Source organism: Martes martes (genome assembly GCF_963455335.1).
Source record: "Martes martes genome assembly, chromosome: 11".
In the NCBI taxonomy this organism is placed as follows: domain Eukaryota; kingdom Metazoa; phylum Chordata; class Mammalia; order Carnivora; family Mustelidae; genus Martes; species Martes martes.
In genome coordinates, this window is record NC_137899.1 from 12,543,688 (window position 1) to 12,564,770 (window position 21,083).

Genomic DNA, 21,083 nt, shown 5'->3' on the forward strand with positions numbered 1-21,083 from the left:
TCTTATGGTTCTTGGTGCTATAGTAAATGGAATCAATTCTCTAATTTCCCTTTCTATATTTTCATTGTTAGTGTGTAAGAAAGCAACTGATTTCTGCGCATTGATTTTGTATCCTGCCACATTACTGAATTGCTGTGTGAATTCTAGTAGTTTGGGAGTGGAGACTTGGGTTTTCCATAGAAAGAATCATGTCATCTGTGAAGAGAGAGAGTTCGACTACTTCTTTGCCAATTTGAATACCTTTTATTTCTTTTTGTTGTCTGGTTGCTGCTGCTAGGACTTCTAGCACCATGTTGAACAACAGTGACGAGAGTGAGCATCCTTGTCGTGTTCCTGATCTCAAAGGGAAGGCTGTCAGCTTTTCCCCATTGAGGATGATATTTGCTGTGGGTTTTTCATAGATAGATTTTATGAAGTTGTGGAATGTTCCCTCTATCCCTATACTTTGAATCGTTTTAATCAGAAATGGATGCTGTATCTTGTCAAATGCTTTTTCTGCATCAGTTGAGGGGACCTGATTTCAAGCTTTACTACAAAGCTGTGATCACCAAGACAGCGTGGTACTAGCACAAAAACAGACACATAGACCAGTGGAACAGAGTAGAGAGCCCAAATATGGACCCGCAACTCTATGGTCAAATAATCTTCGACAAAGCAGGAAAAAATATACAGTGGAAAAAATAACTTCAATAAACGGTGCTGGGAAAATTGGACAGCTATGTGTAGAAGAATGAAACTCGACCATTCTCTTATACCATACACAAAAATAAACTCAAAATGGATAAAAGACCTCAACGTGAGGCAGGAATCTATCAAAATCCTAGAAGAGAACATAGGCCTTCGACATCAGCCACAGCAACTTCTTTCAAGATATGTCTCCAAAGGCAAAGGAAACAAAAGTGAAAATGAACTTTTGGGACTTCATCAAGATCAAAAGCTTCTGCACAGCAAACGAAACAGTCAACAAAACAAAGAGGCAACCCATGGAATGGGAGAAGATATTTGCAAACAACACCACAGACAAAGGGCTGATATCCAAGATCTATAAAGAACTCCTCAAACTCAACACACACAAAACAAATAATCACGTCAAAAAATGGGCAGAAGACATGAACAGACACTTCTCCAAAGAAGACATACAAATGGCTAACAGACACATGAAAAAATATTCATCATCATTAGCCATCAGGGAGATTCCAATCAAAACCACATTGAGATACCACTTTATACCAGTTAGAATGGCCAAAGTTAACAAGACAGTAAACCACGTGTGGTGGAGAAGTTGTGGAGAAAGGGGAACCCTCTTACACTGTTGGTGGGAATGCAAGTTGGTGCAGCCACTTTGGAAAAGAGTGTGGAGATTCCTTAAGAAATTAAAAATAGAGCTTCCCTATGACCCTGCAATTGCACTACTGGGTATTTACCCCAAAGATACAGATGTAGTGAAAAAAAGGGCCATCTGTACCCCAATGTTCATAGCAGCAATGGCCGCAGTCACCAAACTGTGGAAAGAACAAAGATGCCCTTCAACGGACAAATGGATAAGGAAGATGTGGTCCATCTACACTATGGAGTATTATGCCTCCATCAGAAAGGATGAATACCCAACTTTTGTATCAACATGGGCAGAACTGGAGGAGATTATGCTGAATGAAATAAGTCAAGCAGAGAAAGTCAATTATCATATGGTTTCACTTACTTGTGGAGCATAAGGAATAACACAGAGGACACTGGGAGATAGAAGTGAGTTGGGGGAAATCGGAGGGGGAGACAAACCATGAGAGACTGTGGACTCTGAGAAACAAACTGAGGGTTTGGGAGGGGAGGGAGGTGGGGGTTGGGTGAGCCTGGTGGTGGGTATTAAGGAGGGCACGTATTGCATGGAGCACTGGGTGTGGTGCATAAACAATGAAATCTGGAACACTGAAAAGAAGTAAAATAAAATGAAAAAACAAGGACATATTAAAAATCACAATGAATTTTGGAAGACTGAAACAAAAATAAAATGAAATAAAATAATATTAAATAAAAGAATTAGCACCTTTTTCTGAGAGAAAGTTGAAAGATTTGATGCAGGTTTTAACAAAAGCATAACATGACATGTATGGAATAATCTGGAAATGAAATACTCTCACTGATTAACATTAATTCCTTGTGACCCACAACTCAATCTGGCATTTTCAAAACATCATCATGACAGACTTCCCAGGAGAACTTTCAACTTAACCTTTCTTTGTCTCAGTTTCCTCATCTGTAAAATGGGAGTAGAATTTACCTCACAGGATAACTGTAAGGGTTAAATGGGATGGTCTATGTAGAGCATTTAAAGGTAAAAAAAAAAATGTTAAATTATTTTTATTAGTATTGTTGTTATTTACAATAGACTAAACCCAAACACTTAAACATGCTATAGAGAAGAGATCTATTTCAAGCCATTGTGATTTTCTTATCGATATCATTCTTATGAGTCAGTACTCATTAAGACACGTAAAGTACTTTCAAATAAAGAAAAGAAAACATAATTTTGAAATATCCTTCCACTAACCCATTCCGCAAAATGGAAGAGCATTACAAGCTAATCTAAAAAAGGCAAAAAAGAGCATACACATAAATACACACACAGACACAAATCAGGCAAATGTTAAGGACATATTCATTCTTAAATGTAACAAGAGTAGACCCAAGCTTACCGTGCAGACAGTATTTTGATAAGCTCTTTTCTATTCTGTACACGAAGGTGGTTAGTTTTATACTTGGAGTCATCAATCAGTTCGGGCAAATTCAAGATCTAAAAAGGAAAAATAATTTTAATGCAAAATTTACAATTTTTCCAGTACCTGCCTGTGAGTGTTCCAGGCTTACCAACATGCTCCCCGGGATCATTCCTTGCTGACCTTTGTGCTTCCAGACAAAGGCAAATGGAGCAACAAAGCAACAGAGATGGAAGGATCATGCAATCAGGGCAGGTGATGCTGTGACTGAGTTTGTCATTTATGAGAAGTTTTGGCTACATTTAGGTAGGTACCTACATATGGGAGCACAGAACAAGAGTTATCAGATCCCCACAATAAGTCTTGTCTAGAGAGAGTAGGTACAGAGATACAAAACCGGATAGAACTGACCTAGTTCTGGGAGCCAATATCATAACTGCATGTCCGCACTTACATGAAGCCCATAATCAACATAAATCTTGTAGGTTCATCCACTTATTTGTTCCACACGTAAATAAAATAATATTATTCGTCCCAGAAGCCCTATCCAGGATGTTGTACAAGGTGCTAAAATAAAGGAAAAGCATATACATTTGCCCCAAATGTTCGCCATTAAAACAATGTCAAATTAAAAGATATTCTTCCTATAGAAGTGTCACTATTTTTCTTTACTATGTCTCCCTGAAGGAATAACAAATAGAAATGCTTTTATATACTTCCTCTTTTGCTCCTCCTCAATAAAGGGAAACTCTATCTTGCAAGTCCCTTTGGACATCTTGCAATTTTAACAAGACCGTAATGAAAGTACCAAGTGGATTTGGAATGGAAAAGAAGTTTTATAAAGAATGTGTGGAGGCAGTGTTTGGCAGTTGTGCTGGAAAGTCAGAAGGAGCATTTATGGGCTCGGGGCAGGCCATGGGGCCAACAGAAAGCTTCACTACCTTGAGTAATGTATTTGCTTGAAATATAAACATTTAATGGTTTCATTTGTTTCCCATAGTTTAAATACAATCAATCCATTAATCATCTCATAAAGGACAGAGAAGTGAAGAAGTTTCCCTGGAGTAAAGAGAGCATCTCCACTGTGTCATTTCTCTTTCGCGGGCTCCACTAACGCGTTTCCCTGAGGAATAATAAAGACAGCACCGCTCCCCCAGATTTTAAAAAGCAATACCACATAGAGCGCCTTTCCTAAAAACCTCCATGTCACCACAGCTGATTTCATGGTTTCAGAAGCAGCCGCCAGGCTTGTGCGGCAATGGAAAGCTGCCCTCCCCTCTCTAGAAGTGAATAAGTCATTTCCGGAAGAAGCAAGTGCCTTCCCCAAATCGCAGGTTAAACCTGCAAATCTGGCCTCACCCAGAAATAGTGTAAGCTGCATAAAAAGCTACTCAGTCATTGTACTCAGTGGTAACCAGGACGCCCTCAGATGCTGTTCTCTGAATTTGACTCATCGCCCCTCTTTTCTCTGAGCAAGTTGGTATGAAACAGTGGGTCAAGGTAATTACAGTTCTGTCCTCAGCCATCCTGCCTTTCACAGTGTTTCTAGAGAGACTGCTTCCAGTGCTGTGATCACAACCAGCCCTTATGGGCTGGAGGAAGCATCGCCTGGGCAGAATGAAGCAATGTCAGCGAAAGTGCCTGACATACTAAGCAGCAAATACATGTGAAGTAGTCCAACGAGGTACTATTTCCCCCCAAAGAAATAATGAAGCGTGGGCTTGTTGAAGAAGGACGGGAAAGAGCGAGGAAAGGAAGGAGAGGGAGAATGTCTTTAATGAACCTTCATTTCCTATGAACGTTTCTACTGGACATAGAGTTCTGGGTTGACCGTTTGGTGCCAGTTGGCTCTGGGCTCCCAGTTTCTGACAAAGAGTCTGCAGTCAGCTGAGGCCGTTGTTCCCCCACAGGTAACCTATTACTTTCCTCCGGGTGCTTTCGAAACCTTTTCCTTGGTCCTTCATTTTCAGTGGGAAGACTTGGGTGTGTTTAGGCATGGATTTACTTGGGTTTCTCTTATTTGGGGTTTGCTGAAATTGTGAAATCTGTAGGTTTTTATCTTTCACCAAGTTTGGGAAGTTTTCAGCAACTCTGTCTTCAAATATTTCCTCAGCCTGTACTCTTCATCCTCTCCTCCTGGGATTACAATGATATCAATGTTAGACTTTTCGTTACTATCCTGAAGGCTCCTGAAGATCTGTTCTTTCTTTCTTCCATTTCTTGGGGGAGGGGACCATCTTTTTTTCTCTCTCTCTCTCTCTGTTGTTCCAGATCGAATAATTTCTATTTACCTATTCTAAGTTCCTTGGCTTAGTTCCGTTGTGTTATTGGGCTCATCCAGGGAGGGGTTTCTTTTTTTTATTTGGTGGTCATATTGTTCGGTTCTCCAGTTTCTAGTTGGTTCTTCTTCCTATCTTCTCTTTCTCTGCTGGACATTTCTCCTTTCCCATTTATTTCAACAGTGTCTGTGATGCCTGTTGGAGCATTTTTATAATAGCTGTTTTAAAGTCTTTGTAAGTTAATTCCAACATCTGTGTCCTCTTGGCATTGGCATTTATTGACTGTCTTTTCTCATGCAAGCTCTGGTTCTTCATATGCTGAGTAATTTTGGATTGTATCCTGGATGTTTTAAATATTATATTATGGGCCTCTGGGTCTTGTTTAAATCCTACAGCAACACTTTATTGTTATTGTTTTTAGCAAGCAACTGATCTGGTTAGGTCCAGGCCACAAGCCCCAACCCGCCTTCCGTGTGCTTTGGTTCTTGTGTTAGGTCAGTTCTCAAAGCCCCTGGGATGCTGTTTGAGTCCGTCCTGCGTGTGTCCCACTTTTTTTTTTTTTTAATTAAATTTTTTATTTATTTTCAGCATAACAGTATACATTGTTTTTTCACCACACCCAGTGCTCCGAGTTGAGGGAAATTGGAAGGGGAGGTGAACCATGAGAGACTATGGACTCTGAAAAACAACCTGCGTGTGTCCCACTTAATGGTCAGGCTGCCTCCTGAGCAGTATTCTGTGTGTAACTTGGTTCGCAAGTTCTTTGGTAGGCTGGTTAGGATCAGATCAGTGTACATGCAGCTCAGGGCTGAGAGCAGAAGTTCACAAACACCTTCAAAGCTCACTTTCCAAAGCTCATCCCTCTCGGCAGGCTCCCTCCAGTTCCCTGGGGCTCCCCTATAGTTAGCCTACTTCCCTGCACACTTCCAGGGTGGAGGCCAAGCGGTGGGAGGACAGAGGAAAAAGCCACAAAGATTCCTCCCTCTTTTGAGGGGTAGACGCAGGATTTCCACACTCTCTCTGCTATTAGAGCTCACTTTCGTGCTCCTCACTCCAGGAACAAAGGGCATCTCCTAGGACTCAGCTCTGTTCCTAGTGCCCATTTCCATGTTTTCGGCTCCACTGTATCCACGTAAGAAATCATTGTAGAGAAAGCTGGTAAACTTAATTCTGGTTTGGAAGGTTCTTTTGGTTTGTTTTTGTTTTTTAAGATTTTATTTATTTATTTGAGAGAGAGAGAGATTGGAAGGGAGCGCACAGAGGGAGAGAGAGAAGCAGACTCCTCGCTGAGCAGGGAGCCTGATGCAGGGCTTGATGCCGGAGCCCTGGGATCATGACCTGAGCTGAAGACAGACACTTAACCGACTAAGCCCCCCAGGAGCACTAGAGGTATTTTTTTTCAGAGGTACTTTAAATTCTGGTGTTCTTCTCCGGTTCACCTACTACTGCTAACTTTTCAGCATCCTCTTAGAGTTGGTCCATACATTCTATCCAGGTTTTATCATTATATTCAGTGGAAGAGATAGGGAGAAGTGTGCTTACTCTATCTTATTCAGAACCAGAATCTCCAAACCTAATTTTTATAGAGGCCATTTACAAAGCACATACTGTGAGCCAGGATTGGACTGAGTATTTTACTTATCCAGTCTAACTCTTACAAAACTCCAAAAGTTATATATTAGGAGAGTTATATATATTATAATCTTCATTTGACTGTGAGAACACAGATGCTTGGCCAAGATTAAGTGTCTCACCAGAGGTCACCTGACTAATGTCAAGACTCATGGTATGCCTTAGAAGTCTGCTATCACGTCCTCAGACCACCCACTCCAGCATCAACAAAATGCTTACTCGAACTGGAGTTTCCTGTACTCCACCTCAGACATACTAAGTCAAAATTTTGGGGAATGAAGCTCAAGGAGATTCCCTCTGCATGCTAAAGTTGAGAACCAATGCATATTCCCTGCAATACAAGAAACTTTCAGTCTAAATGACTTTTAAAAGGATGTCAATGTACTTCAAATAGGAATACCCATTAGTATTGGCATCAATCAGCTTAAAATAGCTTACATATGCTCATGTTCCCTACTCTTCTGTATCATGTTAAGAGACATAAAATAGGATCTGTTCTAAGCCAAGGTTCACTTTATATGCAGAAAGATTTTCTGAACGCCAAGCCTTGAACCCACTGCTCTTGTTTTCACTCTAATTCCTGACAATAAGAGCTCCTTAAAAGGACCCATCCCCAAGAAGCATTAGTCAGCCAGTATATCAAATTCCATTTTGGAAAGAGAATAGGCCTAAGTAAATTCTACGCATTCATCACAGTCAATACCGCTATATTTTTCCCTAGGAGATAGAGCTGCCCTATCTTTCACTATTTACTTGGCAAAAGAACCATTGATGGGCTTACTGTAAAAAACTGGGGACCTCATCTTCTACAAGGCCAGTTTGAATGACAAGCCCCTCAGTAATAGATAAATCTGAACAAAAAATACGTAGCAGAAACCCACTCTATATGGAAAAAGGAAACAGGCCATTTTTCTTAGGTTAAAAGGTTTTTAGGGCAAGTTTACATGTAAGGATATATAAAGTCAATCAGTTTGCAAGGTTTGCTCAAGATGCCTAGTAAATGATGGAAATAACATTAAAATCCCCTACTCATAAAACTTTTCTTGTGTATCTCAAAGACTTTGACAGACATTGTCTTAAGGGCTCATAACAGGGATTATCATTCACAACTCACATATGGAAACGCAAGGTCAGGTATGCCATTCTCAAAGGCCCTCTGATGGTCTCCTTTTAGACAAATGTATCATAACACACCATCACAATAAGTCATATTTTAGTACTCAAACTTATGGCAAATATTCTGCTTTGAAACAAAAATCTTTTTCAAAAAACATTCTTATGGATATTTATGAGGAAGTTCAAAAGTTTCAAACTGATCAGCAGTAATGAATCAAAAATAAAAAGAATTCAGTACAGTTATTTTCAACAGAGAAGAATATGTCAACCAGTAATTTCTACCCCCCCCACCCCCCTTTCTGGAGAGAGAAAACTCCAAAACATATGGCCCAGGAAGAAAATCTGTACTCATTTATAGCAATGAACTGGCTTTTACATCTCTGCAGCTAGAGTACGCAAATGACTTCACAGGCAACGGCTTCCGTATGTTTCATATTTTTAACATTGACCGTTCATAATAAAGATTCTTTGATCCTAGATCAAATGTTTGAATCCATTTTCTCTCCGCTTACTCAGAGTCACCGTTATGAAAGCTCCCCTCTTTCCCACCTCAGATGTTCCAGCCTTTCCTGCGATAGGCACTGTCTCCATTTGTCACCTTCTCCGCGGTACTTCCCACCCCTTTGCTGTGGTTTTTCGCTGTGCTCATTAACCTCTCGCACAAAAGAGCCACAGTGATAAATAATTTTTGTACATAAGAAGTTAATGACAATAAAGAAGTTTCCTCTAAGGAATTCACAGGCATCTTTAATGAACCTGAAAGCTCACAGTGAGTGGTTATCTATGATTAATGAGTACAAGAAAATAAACTCCCCATCAGAAACACAACCTCAACAGGCAAGACTTCTCCCTACCTGTAAGAGAAATTAAAATGAAAACTTAAATATAGATTTTTAAAGCTAGATTATATTTCTGGGGTTAGAGCTGGAAAAAGTGAACAGGAACCTAAAGACTTAAATTAAAAAAAAAAAAAAAACTAGGTTAGTAGTAAAAACATCAAATAAAAAAATATCCAAGTGATGCCAAAAACTTAAAATCTTCATCATAAAATTATCCTTAATGACTCCAAGGCCTTTTTTAAAAATCTTGTTGAGGAACAACATTTTTAATACAACCCTAATTGCTAAAACTTAACTTAAAACATGAACTCTGCAGAAAGGTATTCATTAAACAAAGGCTAATTTGAAAAAAAAAAAAAAGTTTAGTTTTCTAATGGCTAAAACAATAATTTGGTATTACATTGTATTTGGGCTTAATTAGGTCTCACATTGTTAACAAAGAAAAGAAAAAAAAGGGAAAGCAAAAAGAAAAATATCCTGATGTTAAAAATGCCTTTAAAATGAATTCTTTTTCTTTCCCTTTCCTCATTGGACTAATAGTCAAGGTCATGTTGGTACTATACACTTTGGTTCATTTCAAAATACAGCCAGATACCTCAAAAACAAAACAAAACAAACAAACAAACAAAAAAAAACAGTCAGTATGCTAATTCAGACCATGTCCTTAGCATTTGCGAGTATAAAAATGGCACAGGGTCGGGGAGAAAGTAGGGGTCTCAAGCTAGCTATAGACCTAAGGACAGTGTTCTAGATGAAACTGAACTTTCCTGGCTTTGGACAAAACGAGTCATTGCATAGATCATTGGCCCATCCCAGTGATTACTGATTACCTTGCACACAGTAGCAAACTGCTGATTATTTCCTGCTCCAACCACAAGATATCCATCCTTGGTTTTAAAAGCCTAAAATAAATAAATGAATACATAAATATATAATTTTATATATTGAAAATACCACAGAAGTTAGCTTCAATTTCTAAAACTTCTACACAGAAAGCATGCTCTAAATCAACATTATTGATTAAAACCATATCAATTAACTAGTATATTTTGCTTTTATATATGCATAGTTATTTTTATGTGACATTTTCAAAGCACTTCCCAGCTCTTCCACTAACTGTTGTAACATGGGTGGGGGTAGGGAACTTAGAAAAAAACAAAGAAAATTCTAAACTAAACTAAAATAGATTTGTTGTAATACATAACACAAAATTCTATATCCATTGCAGTATGGATTGTTTGGCTATTCCAAAGTTTTGTGCTTTGTTTCCATTTTTCCTTGGAGGGCAAAGAGCAAGAGGGTACATAGCTTTCTACTAAGTGTAAGAAGAATGGAGGGAAGAAAGGAAGGAAGGAAGGAAGGAGGGAGCGAGGGAGGTACATAAGCTGATATATTTCATCTTTGAAGATCTCAAATGTAAACTCTTGGACATCATCACTCTTCTGTACGTGAAAATTGGCACATGTGGATCTGTGTACCTCACGTGGGTTTATGTACCTGAAAAATATTTGTTGCTTCTAGGAGACATATTCCTTAGAGCAGCAAAAAGAATATAAAAAATTGATACTCCCACCTCCCAGAGCCCTAGACACTCTGGAGAACTCCCTTCTCCACATTTGATCACGGCGCTGGTTGGAGGAACAAACCTTTACCCTCAGAAGGCCTCATCCCCATTTTTCCTTAAGTAAATGAGTTTCTTTAGTTTCCTTCCTTTTTACATAAAAATTGTTCTGTATTTTCACCTACTTTTTCTTCACTGACTGCTGCCTCTGAGAAAGATGACCTCTATCTTCCTTGCCAGGGCTTGCTCCAACTTAACCCTGGTCCCACCTTCACTCACATCCTTCAGAACCCTGCTGTCATCTTTAATCTCTTCATTCCCACCGAGTCCTTTTTCTCTGCCTACAATTAGGCTCAGGCCTACACTAAAAATACTAACAGCAGGAAAACAAAATTTCCATCAATCCTGACATGCTTCTCAAACTATCGTGAAATTTTCTTCCTTCTCTCCATCTCTAAAAGAAACAAAATTTCTACCTGCCTATACTTCTTCACCAATACCATATTCTGATGCCCTTTGTCATCAGGATTCTTACCCCATCACTACACTGACACTATACCTTCTTGACCCCGCTGTATTATTTGGTACTGTTAACCATCTCTTCCTCCAGGAACCTATCTTATTTCTAGGCTCCAACTGGGTTCATCTCCAATCTCTCTGACCTGTATTCCACATGCCCCCTTTTCATGATTTTCTTCTTAGCCTTCAGCATTCCTTAAGGATCTGCATGGGGCCTTCCACTACACTTGCTTCTAATGGCAGCCACTATGCATATGTGGCTATTGAATATAATTAAACTAAAATTAAATTAGCCATTCACAAAAGACCACATATTGTGATTGCATTTGTATGAAATGTCCAAAATAGGCAAATCCATAGAGACAGAAAGCTTAGTGGTCACCCATGGCTGAGAACATTGGGAGAATTTGGGGAGTAACTACCACTGAGTACTTGGTTTCTTGTGAGGGTGATGAAAAGGTTCCACAACTGTGGTAATGGCAGGACAACTCTGTGAATACACCAAAAATCACCAAACTGTCCACTTCAAATAGTCGGATTATAGGACATGTGAATTATATCTCAATAGAGATGCTATTAGGAAAAATTAAAGTAACAGTTCAGCTCCACAGATGCACTGGCTACAAGTCAAGCATTCCATAGCTACGTGCGGGTGGTAGCTGCCACATCAACACAGAAAGACAGCATTCCCGTCATTGCTCAAAGTCCCGCAGTAGGGTGGTGGGAGACCCAAGCTGGTAGTTTGTAGGTTTTCTTTTTATTCTACCTACCAGGCCTAACCCGATATCTGAAGAGTGTCAGGCAATGAATAAGTGGTTGTAAAATGTAATGAATCTCTCAGATAACTGCTCCCATATAATAGGATTGTGACTAAAATGAATCTCAAGCAAAACACTGTAATGGGGTTTATTCTATTTACATTTTTGCTTGGTTTGGTAATGAATGCTACTCAAAAGATAACACATGAACTATTTTAAATGATTATTTTCCCGGTTCACAGGGTAAAAGCAAAGTTAGTGTTATAAATAATGCATTAGTGTTTCTCAAACTACAGAAAGGGAATTTGCAGTGGACCTGTGAGAGAGGGGCAAATGATTCTGAGCAGAGATGTCTCAACAACATAGCTGACAGCGTGAGGGTACACACGTTGTCTGTTTGCTTGGGTGTTTTGTTTTGCTTTGTTTTGTTTTGTTTTTGCAGGGAAAAACTAAGTTGGGGAGTGCGTAAGTAATGTGAAGTAAAAATGTGTGTTACCAAGAATAATGTGAAAAAAGACTTTCAAAAATTTTAGATTAGTGACATGATACTCAGCAAGTTTACATTTTGGGAGATACTCATTTCCTTTTAATTAATGCAGAAGTGTTTCTTCCTTAAGCCTTAACTATACCATGAAATATATCTTTTTTTTAAATTTTTTTTTCATTATTTATTTGACAGACAGAGATCACAGTAGGCAGAGAGGCAGGCAGAGAGAGAGGGGGAGAAGCAGGCTCCCTGCTGAGCAGAGAGCCTGACGCGGGGCTCGATCCCAGGACCCTGAGATCACGACCTGAGCCGAAGGCAGAGGCTTTAACCCACTGAGCCACCCAGGAGCCCCCATGAAATATATCTTTATCAATATACAATTTGCAAAATTTTGAGCACAGACAACTAGTTAATGATCATAGGAAAATGAAAACTGATTAGTGGCTGAGCCACCAAACACAATTAAAGGTCACCAAATAGATTTATAAGGATGAAGGTAAAATTGAGCTCTTGAAATACTTATTTGTCCCCTGTTACTATTGCTACAGTGTTTATTTAATAAATATATTTTAAGTAAAAACTTAAAACAATACTATTGGCTGAAGACTAAATAATTATGTCCGCCCAAGTTTCACATGTTAAAACCCTAATCTTGGCATGATGGTATTATGAGTGTGGTAATTAATAAAGGGAAATATCACTAAAGTGAAGTCAGGAGACTAGAAAGAAAAGTCATACCACTCGGTGTTAATTACAAAAAGAACTGTCAGTTACAGACCCCAACAGAAGAATCATCAATAGAAAAGAAGGATCAATTACAGGCCCCACAGGAAAAGATGTACAGTTGACCCTTGAACCACACCAATGCCCCAAAACACAGTTGAAAATCCATGTATAACTTTTGACTCCCCAAAACTTAACTACTGATAGCCTACTGTTGACCATAAGCCTTACCAATACCATCAATAGTCAGCTAACATATTTTGAATCTTAGAGGTATTATATACCCATTCTTATAGTAAAGAATGTTAGAGAAAAGAAAATGTTAAGAAAGTCATAAGTAAGAGAAAATACATTTATAGTACTGTACTGTACTTATTGAAAAATTTCCAAGTATAAATGAACCAGTGCAGTTCAAACCCATGTTGTTCAAAGGCCACGTGTCCACTGAATCCTCTACACGAAATCAACTGCCCCTGCAGCTCAGCCAATGAGAAACCATCATCACCCTGAACTCTTGCTTTCCTCTGATGGTCTTTCATTCAAAACAAATCCTCCCAACTTCCTCCTTCATCTCCATAAAATAACATTCCTCCTCCTCTTTGTTTGGACTTGCCTTGCTTTTGCCATAGCCTGTATGTTCTGAGTCGCAGTTATCCGTTATTCCCAAATAAACCTATTTTTGCTTTAAAAATAATGGCCAAGTTTTTTTTTTTAAGATGAGCAGGAGCAGGAACATGGCCATCTGCGAATCACGAAGTAGGCCCTCACCAGACACCAAATCTGCCTCTGCTGGGGTCCTGGATTTCCCAGCCTGGAGCACCATGAGAAATAAATGTCTGTGGTTTAAGCCACCTAGACTACCGTATTCTGTAATAGCAGCCTGAGGATTAAGAACTTGGTACTGAGAAGTGGGGTGCTGCTGTAACAAACACCTAAAAATGTTCAAGTAATTTAGAACCAGGCAATGGGTAGAGGCTGGAAGAGATCTCAGGTACATGCTAGAGAAAGTCTACACTGCTGTGAAGAGTCTATTCTGAGCCGTTGAGAGCTCAGAGAGAAAAGAGGAGAGCTATAGAGAAAGTCTCTATCTTCTTAGAGAATACCTAGGGAATGCTGAACAAAATGTTTAGAAATATGGACAGGAAAGGCCACTGTGATGAGGTCTCAGATACAAATAAGGAACATGAGGTTGGAAACTAGAGGAAAGGCAATCCTTGTTATAAAGCAGCAAAGAACTTTGCTGAATTGTGTTCACGCTCCAGTTTTTTGTGGCAGGTAGAACTTTGCAAGTGATGAAATTAGGTATTTAGCTGAAGATATTTCTAAGCAAAATGTTGAAGGTGCAACCTGGCTCCTTCTGACTGCTTATAGAACAATGTGAAAAAAGAGATTACTTAAAGACAGAATTGTTCTGGAAAAGGGAAGCAGAAATTGAAAACCTGGAAAATTCCCATCTATCTGTATTGTAAAAAATGAGAAAGCATGGTCAGAAGAAAACACCAATGGTGTGGCCAGGTGACGGACTGATTGTCCTTCAGTAGGTAAATGGATAAATAAACATCCAGACAATGGAATATTATTCCACGCTCAAAAGAAATGAGTTATCAAGACATGAAAGACAAGGAGGAACCTTAAATGCATATCACTAAATTAAAGAAGCCAGGCTCAGAAGACTGCATATTGTATGATCCCAGCTATATGACATTTTGAAAAAGGCAAAACTCTGGGTACAGTAAAAGGATCAATGGTTGCCAGGGACTGGGAACAGAAAGAGATAAATAGGTAGAACACAGAGGAATTTTAGGACAGTGAAAATACTCTGCATGATACTATGATGATGCCTACATGTTATTATACATTTGTCCAAACCCACAGAGTGTACAACACCAATTTGTGTGTTGTGGACTCTAATGTCAACTGCAGACTTTGACTATACTATTTCAGTGTAGTTATAGAAGTTATAACAAACACAGCACTCTGGTGAGGGATGTTGATAATGGGGGGAGGCTGTGCACGTATAGGGAAGGAGGTATACGGAAAATCTCTGTACCTCCTGTTAAATTTTTTTCTGAACCTAAAACTGCTCTAAAAACTAAAATTTATGGTTTTTTTTTTTAAAGGACAGCAGGAAAAAAAAAAGGACAGCAGGAATCATCCTTGTCATGATGATAATATTCTGTATCTTGATTGAATCAGTATCAGTATCCTGAGTGACACTGCACTATAGTTTCATACAATCTGAAAATGGAGTGAACTGGGTAATGGGTACACAAGATCTATCTCTATTATTTCTTAAAATACATGTGAATCTACTGTTATCTCAAAAAAAAATTAGGTTTAATTTTTTTAAGTCATCATGTATTAGATTAGGGCCCTGACAACAGAGATGGAAAAAAATAGAATCAAGAAATATTTAGAGCAGCATTATTTACAGTAGTCAAATTATGGAAGCAGCCCAAGTGTCCACCAATTGATGAATGGCTAAAGAAGATATAGTATACACACACATACACACACACAATGGTTATTCAACCATAAAAAAAAAATCAAATCTTGTCATTCATAATGACATGGAAGGAGCTACAGAGTATCATGCTAAGTGATATAAGTCAGTCAGAGAAATACAAATCCCATATGGTTTCATTTATATGTGGAATTTTTTAAAAAATGAGCAAAGGGAAAAAAGAGAGAAAGACAAACCAAAAAACAGACTCTTGATTATAGAGAACAAACTAATGGTCACCACAGAGGAGATGGGTGAGGGGATGGGTGAAATGGGTGATGGGGATTAAGGAGGGCATCTGTCATGATGAGCACTGGGTGATGCATGGAGGTGCTGAATCACTCTATTATACACCTGAAACTAGTATAATACTGTATGTTAATTAACTGAAATTAAAATAAAAACTTCAAAAATATATTTAGGTGATAAAATCTGCTATAGTTGGTAATGACTTGAATGTGATGGTCAAGAGGTGAAGACTGGGGGAAAGCAAGATGTCATGGTGAGCTTTAGGTTTCTGAGGAGCTTTTGAGATACTCTTGTGGAAATTCCAAATGAATAGAACTTCAAGTCTGAACTGTAGAGAGAACTTGAGAGTGGTTTATTATAATCTATAACCGAAGCCATCACACAGATGAAGTCATTTAGGAAGAGTTCAACAGTTGAATAGGAAAAAAGCAGAGAGCCAAGGGATGAGTCTGAAGGTCACCCCCATCTCAAGTCCAAGCAGAAGAGGAGTTAGCCACAGGCATAAGAGGAGGACCAAAGAATGCCCACAAGGTGGTCTTTCCTTCCCTCAACAAATGTTGTTCTGATATCACAATGTGGACCAAATGAACTCTGAAGTGAATCAGGGACTAAGTAACAATTAGGGGAATGGGGAGAGCACATGCAAACATCTGTTTGATAAATCTGGTTGTGAAGGAAAAGAATCAACAACACGCAGAGAACATAGAGCACATGCAGGCGCCATGTTGGTGTGGTTGTAGGAAGATGAGCAAGTTCCCACTGAATGCTTCTACTTTCCTATGAAATAAGGAGTGAGGTCACCAACTGAGAATAGGGTTGGGACACATGAAACTGGAAGCCTGAGAAGAATGGATAAGTTCTGACGTCCCACTGAAGAGTGGAACAGCCAAGTGACAAGATACACGTAGTTGTGTTGGAAGCCCCACTGAGTGATAGTCTCCAACATCTCTCACTCACAGACATAGAATAAATGGATATTTGCATTTACTGGGGTATTGTCAGATGAAAATAACAAAAAGGTAAAAGATGCAGGAAAATTGGAAAACTGGCCATAATGTTACTGGGTGATGGGCCATAGACTAACTGGATATGGAAAAAGGTGGTGAAGATGGGAGGAGGTTATAGATAGGGCAAAGGGAAAGATGTCAGTGGATAAGAAATCCTGATGAAGTCAAAGAACAGTCATGATGGAAATTCTTGTACATCCAAGGTGGAAAAACAGGAGACCATGGCTGATCACCGTGTAAAATACTTGATTTAATGCTTGTTGAAATGAAGCAGATCCAGTGGGATGTGGGAGCCACAGTATAAGATCCATAGGTTCATTGCCAAAGAGTAAAGACTCAATAGATAGCATTAATATTAAACAATTACTAATATACTGCATCTACCTAAAAGGAACTTCCAACTGTGCTCTAAGCCCTTAGATCCTGACCCTTGGGCCTTCATCTATGTCCAAACAACTCCTTTCTTTCTCCTTATTACCTTAGTTGTCTCACTCTCCATACTGAGCAAGTGACAACATGCCATACACACACATTGCTAGCAGGCTTTCCATCACAGGGGGATTTCGCATCAAAAGCACCTAATTGGGCTATGAACTCTCACGGCTGGGTTGTTTCTCATATAAGGAATTCAGGCCTCAGGAGAAAAGAAGCCACTGCTTCTGCATGAAATGCTGAGGGAGAGGGCCACAGGGACCAGTGTTTACAGCTTTAAAAGGACGACGCCAAACCCAAGCCATTCCTCTGAGGACACCAGATTTATTATTCCCAGGAAAAGAAATGCTCCTTGCTGGGGTTGTGCTGATTCAAGGGTGACAAGTGTCACTGGTAGGGGAGCTCACACAGAAACTTCACAGTTTTCTTCACATTCTAGTCACGACATACTTCCTCTCTTGGGGAAGGAGGTGTTTCTCAGACTGAGAAAAATACTGATGGGTCAAGGGATTAGCCATCCCAAGGAAACTGCACAACTTACAAGCAATCTGGGAAACATAAAGAGAAAGTCAGAGTTCAGTTCCTCTGGTTAAAGAAGTTTCAGGTATAAAAGGGACCCCATTGAGAGACTGAAGGGTAGCCATGTAAGATACTGGAGTAGAGAACACTGAACAGACATGAAGTCAGAGAAATAAGAGGGTCAAACTGGAATTCCCATTGCTCTTGGAATTTTCTATTGCATGCTAACCTGGATGGATGATCTCTTAATTATTGAACTGCCTATGATTAAAACTACAGAAATACCTCCAGAAGTTCTACAGCAACTCAATATATCAGAAGGTCAAGAGGAAAATGAAAAAAACAAAAAACAAAACTGAAACTTTCTGTGTCACCCTCTTAAGCTATCATATTGATGCATCAGTATTTTCTCTGGTCTACATAAAGTACACAATGAGTAGTGCATCTACTTCAAAAACAAGAGCAAAAACTCCTGGGCCTCCTGGGGCTACCTAAGTCTTAACAAAATTTTCTTCCACAAAAGGTAACTGTTGCTAAATGACTTCATCATCCACTGGAAAAAGACATTCCCTGAAGTTTAACTCACTGCCATGAGAATGTTTTCTGGAATGTCAAGCAGTTACTGACTTTGGGTCTGTGCTAGTACATCGTGACAAATATAGAGCACTATTTCCTACCACAAACAGTTCAGTTCACCTTATGGTGCTGAAGCTGGCTGAGCCAGATGGCAATGAGGCACAAACCTGCTTACAACTCAAGAACAGTGTCCTCCATGGAATGGGACCCTGCAACAAGTGGATAAGTAAGGCCAGGAGTCCCTCATCTCGCCTACTATTTGGCTTTGTCTGGACATCATCATGAATAAGCCACTTTGAAGACTTATTTCTAAATACAAACCCTGGCCTTGAATTTTAGAATAGCCTTGAGAGAGACATGATGTGGCAATTTCCTGCAACCCCAGATCCAGGCCAGGACTTTCCAATTCCACAGGAAATCTGACTGTTCAAAAATATACTTGAGGTTCTTCAAATCGATTCAATCTTACTAAAATCAGACAGATCTACGGTCTTCAATCACCTAGTTTCTGACAATGGATATGGAGACAGTGGCAAGGAAGAAAATGGAAACTGTCTTAATGTTTCTATATTCTTCACAAACTGTCAATGGGTGTTATTTTTCTTACAAAATAAGTCCTTTGTCATGAAAGCCTGCTGTCATCATAAAAGATGCAGTCATCATGCATCTTGGACACAATGGAATATGGCACATGGTGCTATTTTTACTGGAAGGTATGGGCCAGAAACTGATTTTGATGATCCTGAATTGATTTCACTATAAAGAATGGTAAGTCATATTATTTGAAATAGCCTACCAAAAGTGCCTACCATTTAATGGCAAGCGACAAAAATCTTGGACGAGTCCATATTGATTTTTCAGGAGCACTTCAAGGTAAAAATTCCTTGACTGTATTTTTTTTTTTTTTTTTAAGAGAAAGCGAGTAGCAGGGAGCAGCAGGGAGAGAGAGAGAATCTCAAGTAGACTCCATACTCAGTACAGAGCCCAATGTGGAGCTCGATCTCACAACCCTGAAGTCATGACTTGAGCCAAAAATCAAGAGTTGGAGGCTTAACTGACTGAGCCACCCAGGCACGCCTGTGTTAAGCATTTTTAAAGTGTTCTCTGCATGTTACAGCAATCACAGTCCCATACTAGTTATATCTCAAACATATTACAGCAATCCCATAACCAGTCCCATACTAGTTACAGACTATCCATGAAAATAGTATTTCTGACAGCAAGCCTACACTGACCTCAGACCAGTTCAAAGCATCCACAGACCAGAACTTTATTCAAGATGTCACTTTCAAGCAAAAAATCAAGCTAGAAAAGGATATTAACTATAACTAAAATAAGAATATTCTAGGGACACCTGGGTGGCTCAGTGGATTAAGCCTCTGCCTTCAGCTCAGGTCATGATCTCAGGGTCTTGGGATCGAGTCCCGCATGGGGCTCTCTGCTTGACAGGGAGCCTACTTCCTCCTCTCTGTCTCTCTGCCTGCCTCTCTGCCTGCTTGTGATCTCTGTCTGTCAAGTTAAAAAAAAAAATTCTAAAAAAATAAAAATTAAAATAAAATAAGAATATTCTAATGTGGATCATAAAGTGGCTTGCCAACAAGGTTTTCCAAACATAGCTTAATTCCATTATATTTCAATATTTTTCAGTGACAAAACATGGGACAGAGTTGGGGTGAGGCTCTGACATTAGACCTACCCTCTAGACTTAAAGAGGCACTGGGTACAAGTCCAGTGACAGAAGAATTTTCAGCCCAGAGTCTGAAAGGTTTAAATAACATGGCTCAGGAAAGCAGTAGGCAAGATAAAGTATGGAGGTACAGGTAGAGGACAGGGCGAGAAATTCTGACCAAATAATTCTTGAAAGTCCTACAGCAGGCAGTTGGCCACTGAGATGTACAGACAGAAGTTACAGGGTCCCACTGATGGAAAGGAGGCTCAAAGTCTTTCCTTCAAATTCCCGCACAAGAAATTGTGAAGACAAGGCAAAAGGTAGAGGGACAGGAACCAGGCAGTTAAGTAGATGAGGAACTCAGAGTCGGAAACAAAAGCAGAAGCCTGAGCCTTTGAACAAAGACATATGAAGCAATGAGAGTGACCCATGAAGGTCTGGTGGGAAGATAAGAATGTAGAGCCCGTTGCAGTTACACCTAACATCCAGGACAATATCTGGCATGACAGGCACTTCATACATTTTGTTAAATCAAGGCCAATGTATTAATGCTAGATCACAGCAAACTAGGCAATTCGGGAGCTGTTGCTATAGAAAAGGCATGGTGGCAAAACTGGACATCACACAGTAGAAGAGATGAGGAAGTGTCAATGACTCAAAGACAGGCATGTACTGAGAATGGCAAATATACTAAGCACGGATTTCCACAAGCTTCCTTCCTCACTGATGATTGCCTAAATTTAAAGGTGAAGATTATGTTTAAGGAGAGCTGGAGAATATAGGTGCTATAGTTGGAACAATGTGGGACTTAGTCTCCCTAATTAATGACTTCTCCTTCTTTCCATGGCCAAAATTTAGCCCATGCACAATGTTCCTTTTCAGAGGCCATTTGGTTGGCTGAAAGATCTCTGCCCTTATCTCCCTAATACTCATAGCCAAGGTTTTCTCAACCCATCATGATATTTGGAGGCAAGGAATCTGCTATCCTGTAGAATATGAAGAAAATTCTCCTAGCATCTCCCATCGGGCAAGGACCCATTCATACTGCCACTACCTCCAGCCACCAATTCCATCATTATCACCCCAATGCAGTATCCAAGACAGAGCTTTTTATGGAACTCCGGTACTCCATCTTGAAGCATATAGGATCACCCTTAGTATTCTTTCCATCAGACCCTCCAGATAGCTGCTACCAAGTAACTGGATGTGAACTGGAATTGAAATTTATTTTCCACCCAGTATAAAATGGTTCCTGTACAGAGGCTTGGAATCAAAATCTACAGATTCTCAAAACATCTTTGGACTTGGCCAAAAATCATGGGAAGCTACTAAGGTTACACAGTGGAGAATAAGCACTTTAGTAAGGCCGTGCTAACTCACAGGAAGAGGTAAGATGTAGTCCTCATGGGATAATCAAGTATCTAAAACAAGTCAACTCAAGGGTCAGAAAAAGGGCACGGGAAAGCTCTGTCTTAAATATCTGTAAACATTTCTAAGGAAAGT

General features: G+C 39.5%; 1 protein-coding gene across 3 annotated transcripts in view; it reads right to left on the minus strand.

Annotated features, from left to right (window-relative positions):
- The window catches only part of SUGCT (succinyl-CoA:glutarate-CoA transferase), a 765,791-nt gene that overhangs the window by 432,772 nt on the left and 311,936 nt on the right, over nt 1–21,083 (minus strand). For all 3 annotated transcript variants that reach the window (XM_080818391.1, XM_080818390.1, XM_080818392.1), the window contains exons 10-11: nt 9,408–9,479; nt 2,691–2,788 (exon numbers count right to left, since the gene is read on the minus strand). In XM_080818391.1, the coding sequence (XP_080674517.1) occupies nt 2,691–2,788; nt 9,408–9,479 (170 nt within the window). The remainder of the gene's footprint in view (nt 1–2,690; nt 2,789–9,407; nt 9,480–21,083) is intronic.